Source organism: Diabrotica undecimpunctata, chromosome 8 (assembly GCF_040954645.1).
Source record: "Diabrotica undecimpunctata isolate CICGRU chromosome 8, icDiaUnde3, whole genome shotgun sequence".
Lineage (NCBI taxonomy): Eukaryota > Metazoa > Arthropoda > Insecta > Coleoptera > Chrysomelidae > Diabrotica > Diabrotica undecimpunctata.
In genome coordinates this window covers 363,340-382,721 of record NC_092810.1, presented here as the reverse complement: position 1 = coordinate 382,721, position 19,382 = coordinate 363,340, and the positions used below count along the sequence as shown (strand labels likewise).

The following is a 19,382-nucleotide window of genomic DNA, read 5'->3' as shown; positions in this document are numbered from 1 at the left end:
AGATTTCTGCGGATGAACGGACTAACCATCTCCTCAGGTCTTTCAGCCATAAGTTCTGGCGTCTTCCTACCGATATTTTGCCCTGTACTTTTCCTTCCAGTATAACTTAAATTTTTCACCTCTCAACACATGACCCAAGTATTGCGTTTTCCTCTCTTTGACTATTCCCAGTAATTCTTTTTGCTTACACATTCGACGAACTACCTCAACATTAGTAACTCTTTGTACCCATGGAATTCTCAACATTCGTCTGTATATATACATTTCAAAGACATCTATTCTTTTTTCTATTTCAGAGTCCATTGTCCAACTTTCACAGCCATACAATAAGACAGAAAAAACGTAACATCTAATTATTCGGATTCTAAGCTGCAGACTAAGGTCTGATCTTGTAAAAAATGTTTTCATGCTCATGAATGCTTTCCTTGCTTGTTCGATTCTTGATAGGATTTCTTTTTTTGGTTTACACTGACTATTGATATTTGCTCCCAAATATATTATGGAATTTACCTGTTCTATCATTTGACCCTTGGCATACACCTGTACGTTTATTGGTGTCTTTGAAAATACTAAAGTTTTAGTTTTGGAAACGTTTAGATGTAAACCGAACATTTCGCTGTGGTGAACTACCGCATTTATTATATTTTGTAGTTCTTGTGCGTTGCTTGCTATTAAGACAGTATCATCAGCATATCTGATGTTGTTTATGCTGATTCCGTTAATCTTAATTCCGCCTTGGACCTCGTCTAATGCTTCTCCATAGACTCCGAATACAAATTAAACAGTAGCGGTGATATAGCGTCGGATTTGTATATCTTCGGATGTTTTGTGCTCTATTTCAATTGTTGCCGTTTGGTGCCAGTATAGTTCTGAGATAACTCGTAAGTCTTGTTCGTCAACTCCAATTTTCTCAGAATTTCGATCATCTTTTGATGGTTAACACAGTCAAATGCTTTTCGATAGTCAATAAAACATGCATATACATCTACATTCATGTCTCTGCATCGTTGCGTTAACACATTTCAAACAAGAAGAGCCTCTCGTGTTCACAATCCGTTTCGAAATCCGAATTGAGTGTCGCTCATCTGCAACTCGCACTTCTTGTAAATTCGTGTATGGATAATTCTGAGAAAAGTTTTAAGGACATGAGACATCAAGCTTAATATTCGATAATCATCGCATTGTGAGGAATTCGATCTTTTTGGTAATGCTACGAATGTTGATTTTAGCCTGTCTGTTGGTATTTTACCTGTGTCATATATCTTATTGAATAGTACTGTTATTAAGTCTAGGCTTGTACTTTCGTTATCTGCAATTAGTTTTAGTATTTCGACATTGATATTGTCTGGACCGGTGGCTTTTCCATCTTTCTGAGATTTTACTACGTGAGTTACTTCTTCTTTGGTTATTTCTGGGCCTTTTTCATTTATTCGATTATCTGTGGATGGTGGAGAACATGGTCTATCGTCGTCAAAAAGAGTTTGTATGTTTTCTTTCGTTATTATCATTTTTTAATATTGTTGCTTGTCTCTTTTTGTGTCTACCTGTCATTTCTTTTACTTTTTTATGAATATTAAAGGTGTCGTATTTTTCCTGAAGTTGTTCAATGTCTAGGCATTTTTTTGACATCTAGTTTTCTTTCGCATTCCTGCACTTTTTTCTAATGATTTTATTGATTCGCTTGTATTCTATTGGGCTTGTCTTATGTTTTCGTCTTACGTCCATGAGGTCCATAATCTCTTGCGTTATCCATCCCAAATGCTACAGGTCAATAATACACAAAATCATACTTTGGTAGAAAAGAATGGGCAAACTACTGTAGCTTATAATAATTGTACATTTAATATTGTTAACAAATAAGTAAAGATTATGTTTCATTGATATAGTGCACTAATTGTCTCTTCAAGTTTGTTGCCTTTTGGCAATTTTCGCTTATGAAATTTTGACAAAATCACTCGACTGGCGTTTCGTGATTGAACTGTCAAAATTTAATTCGCGAAAATTGCTAGGCAACAAACTTTCATACCAGTGGAAAATATTGCCGGCCAAATTTTCGCTTTTATGATATAATATACCATTAAAATGCCCTTTAAACGTTTATCAGAGGGAATAAATTTGTGATACTTTCTTTCTTACATTAAAGAATTTATGGTATGTTGGTTGTTTTACACGTTATAGTAATGTTGTATCTTTTTGTTTATATTTCGTATAATCCTTTTATACATTAAAAAAGTAAAAAATACATTTTATTACTATCCAAAAGCCGAAACCATTAAAGGATGACGTTTCACTGTGTTTTTAAGTAGAATGGAATTTTCTAATGTACACTTCTGCCTAATGAAAAGCAATTAATATGGGTAAGTAATTAAGGCAGTTTTCGTTTCCACAGAAATCGTCAATATAATAACCTAAGTCCTTAAGTATATATTTGAGAAATTTCCAATAAATTTTTCAGTCATTGTTATGGTTTTGCCATTAATAAAGCAAATCGTCAAAATGTTTACAGTGTTTATGGTTTTGTTAGTTTTTTCCCAGTCAGCTTCCTTTATTGGAGCTGTCCATATACGTAAGTATAAAAAAATATGTGTGTTTTACTTTAAAATATATTTATTTTCTGAAATTTGGTGTTCACGTACAATTATATGTACATTTAGGATGTAAATTATAAATTTTTTCATTTAAACGGTCATGTATTTGTATACACAATTAAAAGTTATTCTAAAACACGTGACACTTTTTTATATCTTTCTAAATTTCTTTCTATTTGTATAGGAAAAATTTTGTCAAATTGTATTTTATTAGTATTTCACTCTATATTATGATGTTTGCGAGAAATCGAATATACAATTGGATCCATGGTTCTTTACATGTGAGTCATCATTTAAAGCATACAAAATAAGTGGAAAATTTAGTCCACGCAACAGCAAGTGACAGGAAGTGGCTACAGCCCCGTTCACGGATTATATAAATTTTGACGTTATCAAATAAATAGAATGTCAAATGTTAGTTTTGCTTTAAAATTTTGGTGCAGAATTACAGCAGCTTGGTTTTCATCTCTGCTGTTTCTAACATCCTTTTTATCTTCTCTGTATCAGGTCTTGTTTCTGCCGCGTATGTCATTATTGGTCTGATGACTATTTTGTAAATTCTGCCTTTCGTTTCTTTCCCGATATTTTTATTTCTCCATATTGTTTCATTTAGGCAGCCTTCGGCTCTGTTTGCTCTATTCACTTGATCTTCCACTTCGGTTTCGAGCTTTCCGTAGCTAGATAATGTGATGCCTAGATATTTAAACTCCATCACTTGTTCTATTATCTGACCTTCCAGCTCCAATTTATATCTTAGTAAATTTGCTGTTGTAATCATGCATTTTGTCTTTGTTGGGGAAATTAACATGTTAAATTCTCTGGCGGTTATGTTAAATTGGTGCAGCATACGTTGTAAATCATCTTCACTTTGAGAGAGTAGTATTGCGTCGTCTGCATAGCAGATTATTTTAAGTTGTTTTTCTCCCATTTGGTATCCTTTTTTAGTTCTTACTTTTTTTATTATTTCATCCATAAGTAGGTTGAACAATAGAGGACTCAGGGAATTTCCCTTGCCAGCTTCAATAGGGTCGGTTAGTTCTTCTTCTACTTTTACTTTTATTGTGTTGTTTGGGTAGATATTTTCGATCGTTTTGATTATTCCTAGAGGTATCTCTCTTGCGTACAGTAAGTGGATAACGTCTTTTAATTTGACCCGGTCAAATGCCTTTGTAAGGTCCACGAAACATAGATATGCCGGTTTGTTGTATTCTAATGATTTCTCTTGAACTTGCCTGATTATAAATATAGCGTCGGTGCATGATCTTCCCGACCTAAAACCTTGTTGTTCTTCTGCTAGTGTTATAATTTCATTCAATTTATTTGTTATCACTTTGGTTATTAATTTTAGTGTTGTGTTTAGTAAATTAATTCCTCTGTAATTTTCCGGGTCCGATTTGTCTCCCTTTTTGAAGAGAGGTATTAGGATGCTTGATTTCCATTCTTGAGGATTTCTGTTTTGTTTTATTATTTTTTGAATTAGTTTTAATAGTTGTTTGGTCAGATCTGGTTCTCCGTACTTTAGATTCGTTCGGTATTCTGTCCTCTCCTGGTGATTTTCTATTTTTTAATTTCCTTAATGCTTCCTTTACCTCTTCCTCCTCAATATTTAATTTTTCGTTTGTCGTCACCTCTGGTGTTGGTGGTTCATCATCGTCACCTTTAGCAAATAGGGATCGAAAGTAGTCTACCCATGTTTTCTTCTGAATCTGTTTCGTTTTTATTAGTTTGTTCATCTCTTTTTTTTGTCCTCTGATCATTCTCCATATTTCTTTTTGTGATTATTATGTGAATATCATTAGTGATTATTAAGTAAATAAATTTATTTAAAAATAAATTGGATTTCCCTCAAATGTTCAGGAGCATGTTGTCTTAACCGAAACATTAATATCCCGAGGACAGTCGAATTTTTGTTCTGCCCTGGACACCCATCTGATACTAGTTTTATTCGGGTTATACTTTTATTAAAGATAGTGTTCTGTAGTTTGTGGAACACGGCAGAGGCAATTTCATTTAATCCTTTTACATGCTCAACTTCATTCCATGTGTAAATAAACACATTGTTTTTGTTCAATTGCGCTTTTGAATTACCCTGAACAATGGTGAAGTTGTACTGGTATATATGCCTGGTATAGTATGCCGATTGATCCGGGATCCGGGGCAGAACTTCATTTTTGTCATTATGAAGAAAATGTCATTAACAATGGGTCTTTGTCTTTTAACTCAGAATAAAAAGCTTTTGCTTTTTTTTGGTTGTCCCTTTCTATTTTATTCTTTCCAATAATTCGATGCAGGTAGAGCATGTCTGTTAAAAACCATAGGAAAATAGCTTTCTTTTACACTTAAGTCTGTGGTAGATTGTTTTTGATATGAGTCACATAGATTTAGTATTCAAATCGCTTGGTAAATAGATCCGAATTGCGGTTTTACTTGTACAGTAGTGGCTTTCTATGCCTTTCAAAAATTTAATACCATTCTTAACGTTTTGTAATTTTTGAGCAAAATGTATAGTTCTTCTATTTCCTCCTCTTGTTTCAAATGGAACATTTCCATGCTTCTTAACACGGGCAAGTATTCCTTGTACACGGTGCTTAGTTACACCTAACATATTTAAAAACTTTTCCCTACATACACGATACAGTTTCGATCTCTTATTAGGAATAAAATATTCCGTTGTTACCGTTTTAACATCCTTGTCTTTACGATGAGGTTGACTTCCATCAACATACTTAAAAATAAAACAATCTTGGGTTGATTTGGTTTCGTTTCTATAAAATTTTTGATGGAACTTTGTTACTTCACTTTTAGTAAATTCGTAGTATTTAAAGATTTTCTTTTTGTCATGGCTGCATGGTGCTTGATGGACCCGTAGGACGGTACCTAAAAAAGTTTTATTGGTCATTAAAATTCATACACAACACTCTTTAATAAATACAAAAACAAATATTATCCTATTCAAACAAAATAATTGACACGATAGGCTTTAATAGCTCGCTTGATAATTTTAAGTTTGGAAATACCTCTGTATTTTGCTCTGGGTTTTCCTCCAATTGCTCTCATTTCTCTTTCTATTCCTTGTTAAATGCACTTCTTGTGGAATTATTGAGTCCATAAGTTTATCTATGCAGATAAAATTATTGATTATTGAAAATGTAGAATATTAAAACTTTACAACGAGATGTGCATAAAAATAAACAAAACAATGATCTATGCTATCTTCATGTGAGACTTAACCTATCAAACACACGTTGACGGTGGCGCGCACAGTGACAGAACCGCCTAATTAACGCATTTGGTCGGTTTTGGAACTAACCTTCATCTTTTAGTCTAGTTTAAGTATGGTAAATGGCTGCTTTTGAACATTTTTCATTTATCAGAAGGAAGCTTTTAAGAATCTTTAACTTGTAATTTTTTTAAATTTTTTAAAAATTTTTTGAAAATGGCCGGTTTTGGAATTAGACGACACACACATTTTTTTCTTTAATAAATCTTTGTTCAATTAATTTGTTAGTATATTCTACACACTTTGCCCAAGGCACATCCTTACACTTTTGAATTGCTTCCTTCCACGTACTTAAAACATGTTCATTTCTATATCCATCTTTGCCAATATATGTATTACAATAAGTCTTGCAATCTGCCCACACGACGCAAACTCGCAAAGACGAACGGATTTATATCAATTATCTACAATCACTTCACGATTACTGTTCAGTAGGTTTTGGCAAAGATAAACTACTATTTTCTAGGAATAATAAAGGTTTTCTGTTCCTGAAATGTGCGATATGTCATATATCTTTGATGCCAAATCGAATTCTTTTGCTTTTTATGTACTGTCGTAAATGGAGTCGACGTTAATACAACATAAGTTGTTCATCTATTGCGAAAACTGGTCCTGGGTCCACTAAGTTTTGACAATTATCTCTAATAAGAGCCATAAAAATGCCTAGTCTGCTAAGCGGTGCATTACTTTTGATTAGTTCTGGTGGTGAAAATCTAATTTGCAATCTAACTTGCTATAAATACATATATTTTTTTCGTTGTCACTGTTTTATAAGTAAGACCAAAAACTTTCATGGCGGTGTGAGGATTATCATTAAAATATTTACCAGCTCTTTAATCGGTTCATTTGCATAGTTTTTTAACAATACTGCTACTTACAAATGACTCAAAACAGTCTACAGTTTCCATACAATTTTGAAAGTTATTAGCTGGGTGAAAGTTATAGTCAAAGAGAAATTCGGGTATATCTCTTGGAAGCTTATGACATGTACATCCATTTCTACTACGATTCAAATTAATCTACAGAGTCCTACACCACTTTTACAGAGTGGTGTATATCCGCTATATGAATATCCGTATGTGGATATTCATATAGCTTGTGTGCTTGATGTGTTTCATCTCGCCAGGTATTAATGACGCAGAGGTAAAGAACCATGCACTTAACTGAGGGAACTAACGATTTCCCCATGACGCTCGTTGATAAAGGCATAGAAAGATGTCATTTTTTACTTATAAACAATATATAAACAATGTAAGATCGCTATTTGATTTTAAATACTAAAATCGAAGACCGGTAAATTATATATACGCTATTATGTGTAAACTATTAAGTCTAAATAAGTTCTGAAAGCACCAAATTGAAGAATTTTATTTTATATATATATATATATATATATATATAAACATATAAACTTTTTATTTTAATATGTGGTAATTTTTCAGCACCCTATCTGAAGCCCTGTCATAAAAAGCACAATTTCAGCGCTTGTGCCATGGAAAGTGCCAACTACGCCATTCCATTTTTACTTGCAGGTATGTGGTTCTATACATCATCAAAATAATTCATCATTATGTTATCAAAATCAAACAAGAATTTAAACAAAAAGTTATTTCAAAATAAACAACAAAATCCGATGGTTTTGAATATTGTTAATAAGTTTTTTATTAAAATTTGTTTAAATGTACCTGAACTTAAGGGTCTTATCGTATTTGATTTGAGTGCAAAAGATGGGCCAGATCGATTGAATAGTTTTTGCAAAAATTGTTTTTAAGATTTTTTGAAAAATTAGCATTTTTTTTTTAATATTTAAGACAGGTTCAGATAATTTAAATGAATAAATCTCAATAATCCAGGCTTATTTTCTTTCTTTAAGACGTATATTAATAACTAATGAAAAGAAATTAAAAAAAATTACATTTATGTATATAAGATGATCTGTCTATATAAAAGACTATGATGACAAGTCACACTGTTTGTCCTGTAAGGTAACTACGCCACCTAGGAAAGTAATATGAACTACCAAAATTTGATATTTTAATCGTATTTTATTCTTGAAACGATACCGTTAATTTATTACTAATTCATTCTACAAATTGATGATTCAAATATTCTTAATCGGAAATTTTACTACTTCACAGTAACTAATTTTTTCGCAAACTTGCTAAAAATATACATAGGTTACTGTAATTGTAAGGTAAGATCAATGGCGTATATTATTTTACGTTATTGAGTAAGATATACACATACACTTACTATAAAAATAAAATGACGTTTAACAAACAAAAATGACGTTTAAAATAAAATAAAATTAAAACTAAATAACTTTAAATAAAATTAAATAAAATCAAGTTAAACACAATTACTTAAAATTAAATAAAAATTAAATTCAATTAAGTAAGAGCTAACTTAACGGGTCTAATAGTGTAAAAAAAGATCATAAAAGAATTTTTTTAATGCAATTTAGAGATTGCTTGTTTCATATTTTGATTACTAGAGCAATTTACTTTCGTACTGTTTATACTACACAATAGAGTGGACAATTGGCTGTCGCAAATCGTTAAATATACTATAGGCAGCTGGTTCCTAAAAACACTGTTATGATTTGATCATTTTGGGACTTTGGGAAGTGTATTTGATTGGTCTGACATCATATTATATTTATTATCACAGACAAATAATAAAATAAACAAACAAACAACAAACAATTGATTACATATGTTAATTCATAAATTCTAATAATTATTAAGGTTTAAATTTTGATATTATTTTGAATTCCTGCATTTTATAAGAGTATATAAATGATAGGTTTTACATAAAACGGGGTTGTTGTTATTTTTCTTATTATCTATAATATAAAAATAAATCGCAAAATGTGTTGGTAAGCGCATAACTCAACAACGTGTGGACCAATCTTAACAATTCTTTTTTAAAATGTTCCTTGAAGTCTAAGGATGGTTTTTACGGCATGAAAAATTGGAATAATTTTCGGGAAAACCCTAAAATAGCCGTTTTATTTTTCCCGTACAAATATTTTCTAACTAAATGTAGAGTAGGTGTGTGCCTAACGTCGAAGATTCAATTTGCGCTTTATTGTCGCTGCACAAAGTTTAAATTCAATCCAATGTATGTTTGTGCGCGTTCGTGTGTGTGCGTGTTCGCGTTGGAGGATCTAATGCGTTCACACAAAAGGGATAATATCGTGAACCCGACGAAATTGAAAAGTCAAAAAATGTAAGAGCTATAGATTTGATTGTACTCGCAATATTTGTTCTTTTGTTTTAGTTTCGGAACGCGACATAAATTGCATCAGTTTTCATGTCGTTACATCTGTCAAACAAACCGATATTTGTTTTCAGAAGATGTTTCCATATGTTGCTTAAAATTACAGAAACCATGATTGGTTGAGCGAACGGGCTATATTGGCTGCAAAAAAACATAGATGTAAATGAATTAAATTTCAAAATTCAAGAACAAATTACAGGCGATTTGAGGATATATAAATCAGTTGATTCAGCTACTAACCAACACGATGTAGTCAACTATCAGCCTGAATTTTTAAACTCGCTGGTTAAGAAATATCAACCTACCGCGTCTTTGCAATGGCACACGGTTAGCGATAAAAAATTATTGAACAACGTGATAGAAGCAACTATACTGAAAGGAAAGTATAAAGGAGCAAAACACGCTTTAAGAGTCGTATCAGTTTTTTTAGGAACCAGCTGGACTTCTATCAAATTATTAAATTATTACTAGATCTTTAATTAACATAAGAAATACATAGACTATAATAGTATACCATAATAATTCGTTTATACGTTTATTACAGTTTGTTGTGTTTAAATAATTCACTTTTAGTTATTGTCGATTCGGATTTTTCAATAGGAGATCTACAAAACATTTATCGATTGTTTTAGGCGATAGAAAGCTCGGGTTGCCATCATTTTCTCCAATGGATATACCGTTAATCGAAGTTAGAGGAAGCGATGACTTTAAAGTAACTTTAAAGAATATTAAAGTTTATGGATTAGAACACGTCAAACCTTTGGTTATAGAGTAAGTATTTCTGAAATGGATCTTTCTTATTATTAATAATAGAATTGTGTCCCTATTGAATGCTTGATTAGTTTTTTGTTTTTTCTCTCTTAGTCATGTTTATTCTTTGCGCTAATAGAAATAAAACTAGATTTTATTGTTTTAAATGTGTAATGACTTACAAATACAACTTTATGCTATCTTTATATTTTAAAAAAATTTTTAGTGTCGACTTTGAAAAACGCAAGGCACACGTTCTAAGCACGATACCCACATTAGTCATCACAGCAGAATACAAAGTGGAAGGTCACATTCTCATTTTTGCCCTTAATGGAGATGGACCTGCGAACCTAACTTTATGTAAGTACTGTTAAAACTTATTAATGAAACGCATCAGTTTAGTGTTCAGTTAATATTAACTTTATTTTGTTCCAAAAGTCAATACAATTGACAGTTTAAATTGTACCAATCTTAACTTCCTGGAAATGACATATGACAAATTTTTTTTTTAGTTAATATCATTATTTTAACACCCCCACTTACCAACAAAACAAAATTTATAGGTTACCTATACCTAACAGTTTCAATAATCTGTGCAGCTTTTCAGCAACTAGACTTTTAGCTAACACATCAGCTACAGTACATTCAACCAACTTACACCTCTAAACGATTATTGGAATTCGCAGAAAACCTTTCATTGTAGTAAAAGGCACGGTAAAATGCACTGGAGTTCTCCATAATCTTTTTAATTATTTACTTTATTTAACATATTTTTGTCTGCATTATCAGTTAGAGTTATATATATCATTGAGAGAATAAAAACTCTCAACAGGAACTTTACCCTTAGAACTATCAACGGCCCCCCTTCTAACACACAAAACACTCTAAAAATTTCCTGCTCTTTCCGCGATCACGTATCCTCCCGGAAGCCCAAAAACAAACATCTCCATTCTGTCCACATTTTAAACGGTATTTTGTTTAAACCAGAAGCCAAATATCTATTTTTTTAAGTAAACAGTTTTAGCTTCAGCTCAAGAAACTTTCTTAAGATTGGCATCAAACAAAAGACACATTGCATTTTCTACAATTGCCGATTCAAACGTTAGGATAACTCATTTTGTTCAGGAGTGTAGAAATTGGTTTTTAATGTATAATTTACACTTAAAAATCTTTCTAATTTTTTTGAACAAAATTCTCCACCATTGTCAGTTTGCAGAGTTTTCATGTGAACACTCTTCTGGTTTTCAGCCATATTTTTAAACTTTTTTATCTTTTGAATATTTATTTCTAGACCGATCTCTTCTGCCCCTGTTTTTAATTGGGGATATATTTTTGCCGCCTCTTTTGTTCTGCGAGACATAATGCTGATATCAGCGGCAGTCTGTATTGATTTATTTGTTACGATATTACCTTTTCGTATATTCAGCTGTCTTATCACATATTCGAGAGACAGGTTAAATAGTGTCTGTATTTTTGCTTTAATTCTTTGACCATTGCTATATATTTACATGTTTTTATACACATTTTATTTCAGCTGATGGTATTTACACGTACGATTTTGAATGGACTTTAGAAAAAAGACACGGTGAAGAACACGCTAAAATAGTTAAAAGCAATTTTGACTACAAACTTAAACATGTCAAATACTACTTTAAAGATGTCATCAAAGGAGATCGTGTTCTTAGTAAGTAGAAATGTACATTCCATAGTTATTTTTTTCTGTCTATATCTTAGTATTTATTAAAAAAACTTTTGTGTAGAAAATCCTATATAAAAGTTATATATATATATATTCAAAAAATGCCTTTTCGGGTTACATCACAGAACGTTTTCAAACTAATAAGTCCATCATCAGTCCAGTTACAAAGTACACATGAGTGAAGCCATTAAATATGTGGGTAAAACCCTTAATATGATGTAAACTTTGTAAATTAATGCATATTTGTAGATAAAATTAATTGAAGGGTTTTTTACCCACATATTTAGTGACTTCCCCTATGTATACCTGGTAACTGCAGTGATGATGGAATTATTAGTCCAAAAACATTCTTTGGGGTAACCCGAAAGGGCATTGTTAAAATTATACTTTCTATAAAGGACTTGTTAAATAAAAGTTTTTATGATTTATGGTATACAGCCAACTATAGGATTTTCAGTTATGTATATATATATATATATATATATATATATATATATATATATATATATATATATATACAGTGTAGGTAAAAGTTTATGGTCGGTATGGTAAAATCAGGATATCTAACACAGAGATAAAATCATATTTTCAGCGAATAGACAAAGATAACAATTATATTTCCCCTTGGTCTCTCCTCTACATTTTTCATAGACACCCATTAGTGAGACGATTAGTTCCAATCAGAGATATTTTACACATATCTCTGGTTCCAATCCAGTTTATACCTAAGAAACTAGAGGCGGGTCGTTGACATATTTATCGTTAACGAAACTGAATCGTTTTTCGTAAACAAGTAACTAGTTGATTGTTAACCAGTAGTTTTAAATAAGCGAGTACATAAACAAACATATTGGCTATTATCTTTTATGTGTATATGTATTGAAGTGAAAGAAACTAACAAAGGATATATTTATTATAACTTGAAAAATAAATTAAACAATACAAATAGTAAATAGTACTCACATTTACATTACACATTATTAAACCGCGAATCGTATAAATTGATATTTAGAAACATAAGTTTTTCCACTTTTCTTGTTACCCGTGTTCTTCTTTTATTTAAAATTAAACCAGATTTTTAATTTAGACGATTCGAGGTTTATTAATAACGTATAATGTAAAAGTAAGTAGGATTTACTATTTGTATTGTTTAGTTTATTTTTCAAGTTATAATAAATATATCCTTCATTAGTTTCTTTCAGTTCAATAAATATACACATAAACGATAATAGCCATTATGTTTGTTTATATACTGGCTTATTTGAAACTACTGGTAAACAATCAACTAGTTACTTGTTTACGAAAGTCGGTTCGGTTGCGTTAACGATAAAAACGTCAACGTCCACCTCCACTTGTTACCACTGTCCCTACTTTCACACAAAACAAACAAAAACGAACAACAAACAACACAATAATGAATTAGAAAGCAATCCGGACTAAACAATGAAACCTACTGACTTTGGCAGCGATTCCACCAAGAGTGATATAATTCTTTTCCCCGCATCATGTTCTTACCATTCTAAGTGGATATTTAATTAGGCGGCATCACGATCAAAGGAATGTAATTTGTGTTAATATAAACAAAACTAAAAATATTTATAAAATAAATCTGTGACGCAAAAAGATTGAAAATATTTTTCGGTGTTTTAACATGTATGAAAGGAAATAGAAATGCTAAAATAATATACCCGCAACTTAATAGCCATAATTAAATATTTTGTATATAATATTATTAAAGCTATGCTGTTTTTAGGTGATAGGATAAATCAGGTGCTTAACGAAAACTGGGAAGTTGTAGACGAAGATCTGAGAGACTCAGTGAAACAGACTCTGTTGATTATTCACGATGATCTATTCGCAAAAGTATTCACCAGAATACCCATACGCTTTTTATTTTTAGATGATTAAACTAATAACACGTTTTGTCTAATGAACAATACATTAAGAGAAAGTAAAAGGATTACAATTGTTTTTTATTTATTAGTAGATGGAAAACGTTTTATAAAAAATCTTTTAGTATCTACTTATAAGCAATTTGCCCAGTTTATTTTATTATATTGTTAAGTATATCAATAAAACAAATTAACTGCTTAATAGTTTGCATTAAAAATTGTAACAACCGAAAATATTTATTCTAATAAAATTCTAAATTAGCTCACAATTTCGTTTTAATTTATAACAAATTTTGCTGGGAGCCAGAAGAACAAAAATCGATGACAAAAGAATTGTCAACGAACTAAATAAAGATATCAAGAAACAACTAGAAAAAGTATTACGGAAAGATAGGAAGCCAATTCTATCCTTACGTAGAGAGAATGGAATTGTATATATAGAAGAAGAAAAAACGGAAGTACCAAAAGACACGCTAGAAATGGCATATAGAAATAACTACCATCTCAACAAAGACTTAGAGTCCACAGAAGAGGTGGAAATAACAGGGAGAATTCTAAGAAGAAGAAGGGACGAACATTCATGCGAACTCCAAGTACTACGACTTACCGAATATACAACAAAAGAGTTCAAATGAAAAAATGTATATAGCAGTCGCCGTTCTTCATGTCAATAAGACCTTTGACAGAGTTTGGCGCGAAGACTTGCTGTTTAAAATAAATGAACACAGATACAGTGAAGCGATGACATGTCTCCTTGCATTATACCTAGGCAACAGAAGATTTAGAGTTCGAATGGGGTCAACTCTGTCCAAAGTCGCAACCATGGAGGCAGGAGTACGGGAGCGGTGCTGTCGCCTTACCTGTATACCATTTACACATTAGACACACCAACTGATCCCAGATCATTATTAAGACCAGACGACGCTGCAATAGACTCAGACCACACCAGACCCCGACGACACTGCAATAGCAGCCTGCAGTAGAGATCCGGATATAGCCACAAGACACCTACAAAGAACCTAAATCGAATACAAGCCTGGTGTATATGGTGGAAACTAACAATAAACCCGGAAAAAACACAGGCCGTCATGTATCAACAAAGAAAAGGCAAACCGAACAGAGAACTAACTGTACTTAACACACCAATTGAATGGACTAGCCAAGCTAAATACTTAGGCATCACGCTTGATAAAAAGCTAACGTTTACAGAACATGTGAACCAAACAGTCTACAAAGCCAAAGCAGTACGGAGTCAACTCTCTTTGCTCATAATAAATATTGCGAAATAGCAAGCTGAGATTTAAAACCAAAAACGAAATGGTAAATAGCATAATCCTATCAACACTGGTATTTGCTTCTGCAGCATGGGGACATACCTACAAAACCAATAGGAAGAAAATCCAAAATTCTACGAATCATGGACGAAAAAGTATATGAGTTCTTCAATGATCTCAGAAACCATCCCAATGGGATATTAAGAGAGTTGACGGATTACGATGAAAATCTAAGGACGGTACACAGACGACCTAAACAACAAAACAGCCGGATACAGGAAGGACCAACAGGAGATAGCCACGCAATAATCGAACAAAAGCAGTAGTAGAAGTTGAAAAATAGAGCTTGCCTGTTACGTTTACTTTCGTATTAAGATACACAAGTGTGGCTTTAAAGTTTAATTTCAATACAGTTTATTTTGTGCTACAAATCGCATATAGTTCTCCAGTATATGCGCTGCATAAATTCGGTAATAGAGATGATTCTACTATGTTATCACATGTGGTAACTGCACATCCAACGCATGCTTCGCTTTTGGAGGTATCTCTATACAATTTTTTTTTGGAATCGGTTCTTGCTTATGATTTCTTCGAATCGTTGATTTATGAGATGGCTTGAGCGTGTTTACTGTTTTCTCTTTAGCTTAAAGAGAAGTGATGGAATGTGGAGATGGACTATTTCAAGAAGGAGTATCCGGGTTGGAAAAAGATGTGTTTTAGTAAGGTCAATGGTTTTTCTTAGAGTTAATTTCTGGATGTCTCCTGGAAATAAATTATTAAAAGTTGAACGGTGACGTCTGTAACCGTATTATGCTGCGTTATTTATTGCATATTTTTAAGAAGCCATGTTAATCTTGACTTAATTGTCTTAATTGTCTTGAACAGTTTACACAATGAACAAGTTAGGGTGATAGGTCTGTATGCTTTTGTTAAGTTTGCGGATAGAACCGGTTTTTTTATTGGTATGATAGCTGATTTTTTTTACTGGTATGGAAATTAATTCATGGTTGTTAAAGGCTAGTAATGGGTCTTGGGGGCGACATGAAGCTGCCGATGCTTTTGTCGTAACAAAACGCTAAGAAATGCCCACTGTTTTCCAACGAATGAGTTGGAGGTTTTAGGAGTAAAACTCAGCTCTGCCAGCAAATCCTACTCTCACGTCCACGAAGACATACCATGTCGCGTAACCACTGGGTACATGGCGTACAATGGGAGTGCGTTATGTAGCAGACGAGAGAGGATAAAAGGCGAGTTTCTGGTGCCTAAAAACTGAAACATATCGGCTAGGGGAATGAACCCCAACAGAAAATTCGGTCCTCCAAGGATGGGGGTTAAGTCGCAAGGCCAGCGACCTTACACTTGTGAAAATTCTACAGTGCTACAAAACCCAATGATCCTCGGTTACCGGACGGAAATTACAACACACGAAAACAGTAACGAAAATGGACCATGAATTACGGAATCTAGAATATACAGGGAATCCAGAACAAACAACAAGAAGTTATGCAGGAATTCGTAAATCGAAAATTAGATAAAGCCATTCTCTCTGAGACCAAGAAAAAAGGAAATGGAAGCGAAAAAATAAAAGACTATGTACATTTCTTCTCAGGAGTGGGAAAGGATCAAAGAACAATAGCAGGGATATCAATATTTGTACACAAGAAATTCGAAAAATATATTAAATCTTGGGAAGCATACAACGAACGTTTTATTAAAGTGACGATTCTCCTAAGAGGAACACAAATAACAATTCTGGGGGTATATGCCGTAAGTGATGACTACTCAGTGCAAGAAAAGGAAGCTTTTGAAGAAGACTTTAGAAAAATCCTGAACGAAAGTAACAGCCATGAATCTAACAGCCATGAAATTATATGCGGAGGAGACCTTAATGCCAGAGTAGGAAAACAAGTACAAAGTAAAGTTGTAGGCATGCATGGAGAAGAAACTGTTAACAATAACGGAGAAAGACTCATAAATATATGCCAACAATATGAGTTAAAGATTTTTAATGGTTTTTTCGGCCCACAAGAACATACATAAATACACTGGTATCAGCACACAAGAGGTCTAAAATCGATAATAGATTATTTCATAACAAGACAACAAACTAAGTTACGAGTACAGGACGTAAAGGTGAATAGAGGAGCAGAGTGCGGCTCGAACCACTGCCTGATAATAGGAAAAATATATACACCATTCGTAGACAGGAACCACACAGACATCAACAAAGAACACAGAGAAAAAATAGAAAGAACTACGTACACCTTAGATAATCTAGATAACGAGAGTACACAGTTACTTTACTCCTGGAGACTAACACAAAAACTACAGGAATCACACAGATCAACGACGGATGCATGAAAGACGCAGAGCTAGAAGCCTTGGGGCCACAGGTACGGAGAGTAGATAAACCATATTGGTGGGATAAAGAAGTGGAAGAAAAGATAAAAAGAAAGAAGGAAGTATATCTAAAGTTATTACAACAGGGAGACGAACATACAAAACAACAATATAAAAACTTAAATAAAGAAGTAAAACTAGAAGTGATTAAAAAGAAAAATTGTGCATGGGAACAAAAATGCCATTACCTAGACAACCATATAGGAGGGACAAAGAGCTCTGAAGCCTGGAGAACTATAAAAACGATGAGAACAACGACGAAAACCCAAGTCATAATAAATAGAATACTAGAGAACACATGGGTAGAACATTTTGAGAACTTATTAAAAACTAATTTATAATATAGAAGATTATTTACAATTCGATGTTTTTTTTTTGTAATTGAGACGTTATTTATTAACAATTTGAAAAAAAGTTTCGTACAAAAGTCGCTTATTTTTTTATGAGGAATTAAAATCTACAATAAAAAATAGGGATTGCTATTTAAAATTTCAAAGTTGCACCCCATTTCACCTCCAGGGGGTGGGGGTGGGAAATAGTTTTTAATGTCATTCGATAGATTTTTAATCAATATTAAATACGTGGTTTTTGGTTTTTTATTGGGATGTATATTTTTCCAGATTTCAAATCCTATTCATAATTTTCCTATGGTAACACGATAAATGTTTTCTTTCCGATTGTAGCGCCGTTTATCAACGATTTGAAAAATATTTTGGTATGAAGTTACTTATTTTTTTATGAGGAAAGAAAATCGGCAACAAAAAATAGGGGTTCCTATTTAAAATTACAAAGTTGCTTTTTTATATTAAATATTCAGTTTTAAAAACGCTCAGCGAATGGAAAATAAGAGGTAATATACTCAAATACTTATCAAATTTATTAGAAAATAGACAATTTCAAGTCAGAGTAGACGGCGTATATTCCGCAACAAAAATTAAGAAAATGGTATAGCACAGGGCTCGAACCTTAGCACTACTCTGTTTCTTGTAGCTATGAATTCTAGTACCGCAAAAATTAAACATCCTGTAAAAGCTAGGCATGCAGATGATTTAGTTATACTTTGTAGAGAAAAGAACAAAATAACCATCCATAACCATGTCCAAAAGCCATAAATCATATTGAAGAATGGTCAGTCACAAGTGGTCTCCAGTTCAATACCCTCAAAACCAAAGCAGTATGTTGTACGAAAAGTCACCAAATACAAGCTTATATTTAAATGGAGGACAGCTTAAATATGTAGACAAAGTTAGATTTCTTGGTATGATCTTTGACCAAAAACTAACTTGGAAGACATTTAGAATATTTAAAAAAGACATGTCAGCCTGGAATAAATTTGTTACGATCACTTGCAAACACAAATGGGGCGCCGACTCTTCTACGTTACTACATACTACGAGGCCCTAGTACGCTTCAAACTGGACTACGGCTCAATTGTTTACAACTACTCCAAAAAAAAACGTACTTAAAAACAATAGATGTTATTCAAAATACAGGTCTTCGAATTTTCTTAGGAGCATACCACACAAGTACAATACAAACCCTATACTGGGAAACTGGAGAGAATCCACTCGCGTTTAGAAGACAATATCTAAGTCTTTCAGTTATACACAACGTATACGCTGACCGCTTTAAAAGTTGTTTTCAAACTTCAAATCGAACTGATCACTCTTTCTATTACCGCCTACATACCTACTTTTTAACAATAGGTATCCAATTTCCAGACACTTACGATATCTCCTCAATTCAAACCCCTTCTCCTTGGACAATTCGACTTCCCTCAACTGACACCAACTTATTGCGCCTAAACAAATCAGAAACGCCAGCAAGTCAAATTAATCAAGAATTTCTTAACATATTAAGCAAATATGGTAGCTGTTTCAAAGTTTGCAAAGACACCGATGCCCCCAAAAACGAATACGAAACTGGGACAGCAATCTACTCATCAGATAATACAGAAGCTTACAAATTACCTTCATATACAACAACGTTCTCTGCTGAACTGTATGCGATACTAAAAGCACTAGTTCTGATAGTTAACAAAAATAATTAATTCAGTATTTTTAGGATACATGGAAGAACTCCCCAATCAAGCTGTACGAAGTTGATATTAATCATCAAAAACTCCCAAAATTTAACAATAGAAGAGAACAAGTAACCTTTACTCGCCTCCGGATTAGTCATACTCAGTTGACACACGACTACCTACTAAAACATGCT

General features: G+C 32.7%; 1 protein-coding gene across 1 annotated transcript; it reads left to right on the top strand.

Annotated features, from left to right (window-relative positions):
• The first annotated feature begins 2,412 nt into the window (after positions 1–2,412).
• LOC140448641 (protein takeout-like) lies at positions 2,413–13,760 on the top strand. The gene is made up of 6 exons (XM_072541739.1): positions 2,413–2,566; positions 7,311–7,400; positions 9,783–9,921; positions 10,127–10,260; positions 11,435–11,584; positions 13,353–13,760. The coding sequence occupies exons 1-6, from the start codon at positions 2,464–2,466 to the stop codon at positions 13,505–13,507; spliced, it is 771 nt and encodes a 256-aa protein (XP_072397840.1). The 5' UTR covers positions 2,413–2,463; the 3' UTR covers positions 13,508–13,760.
• The last annotated feature ends 5,622 nt before the right edge of the window (positions 13,761–19,382 follow it).

What these genes read in the sequence shown, in the direction of transcription:
- LOC140448641 (XM_072541739.1), top strand. Translation starts at nt 2,464, where the DNA reads ATGGTTTTGCCATTAATAAAGCAAATCGTCAAAATGTTTACAGTGTTT. An exon ending in CATTCCATTTTTACTTGCAG is followed by an intron (nt 7,401 to 9,782) that starts GTATGTGGTTCT and finishes CGATTGTTTTAG; the next exon opens with GCGATAGAAAGCTCGGGTTG. An exon ending in GTCAAACCTTTGGTTATAGA is followed by an intron (nt 9,922 to 10,126) that starts GTAAGTATTTCT and finishes AAAAATTTTTAG; the next exon opens with TGTCGACTTTGAAAAACGCA.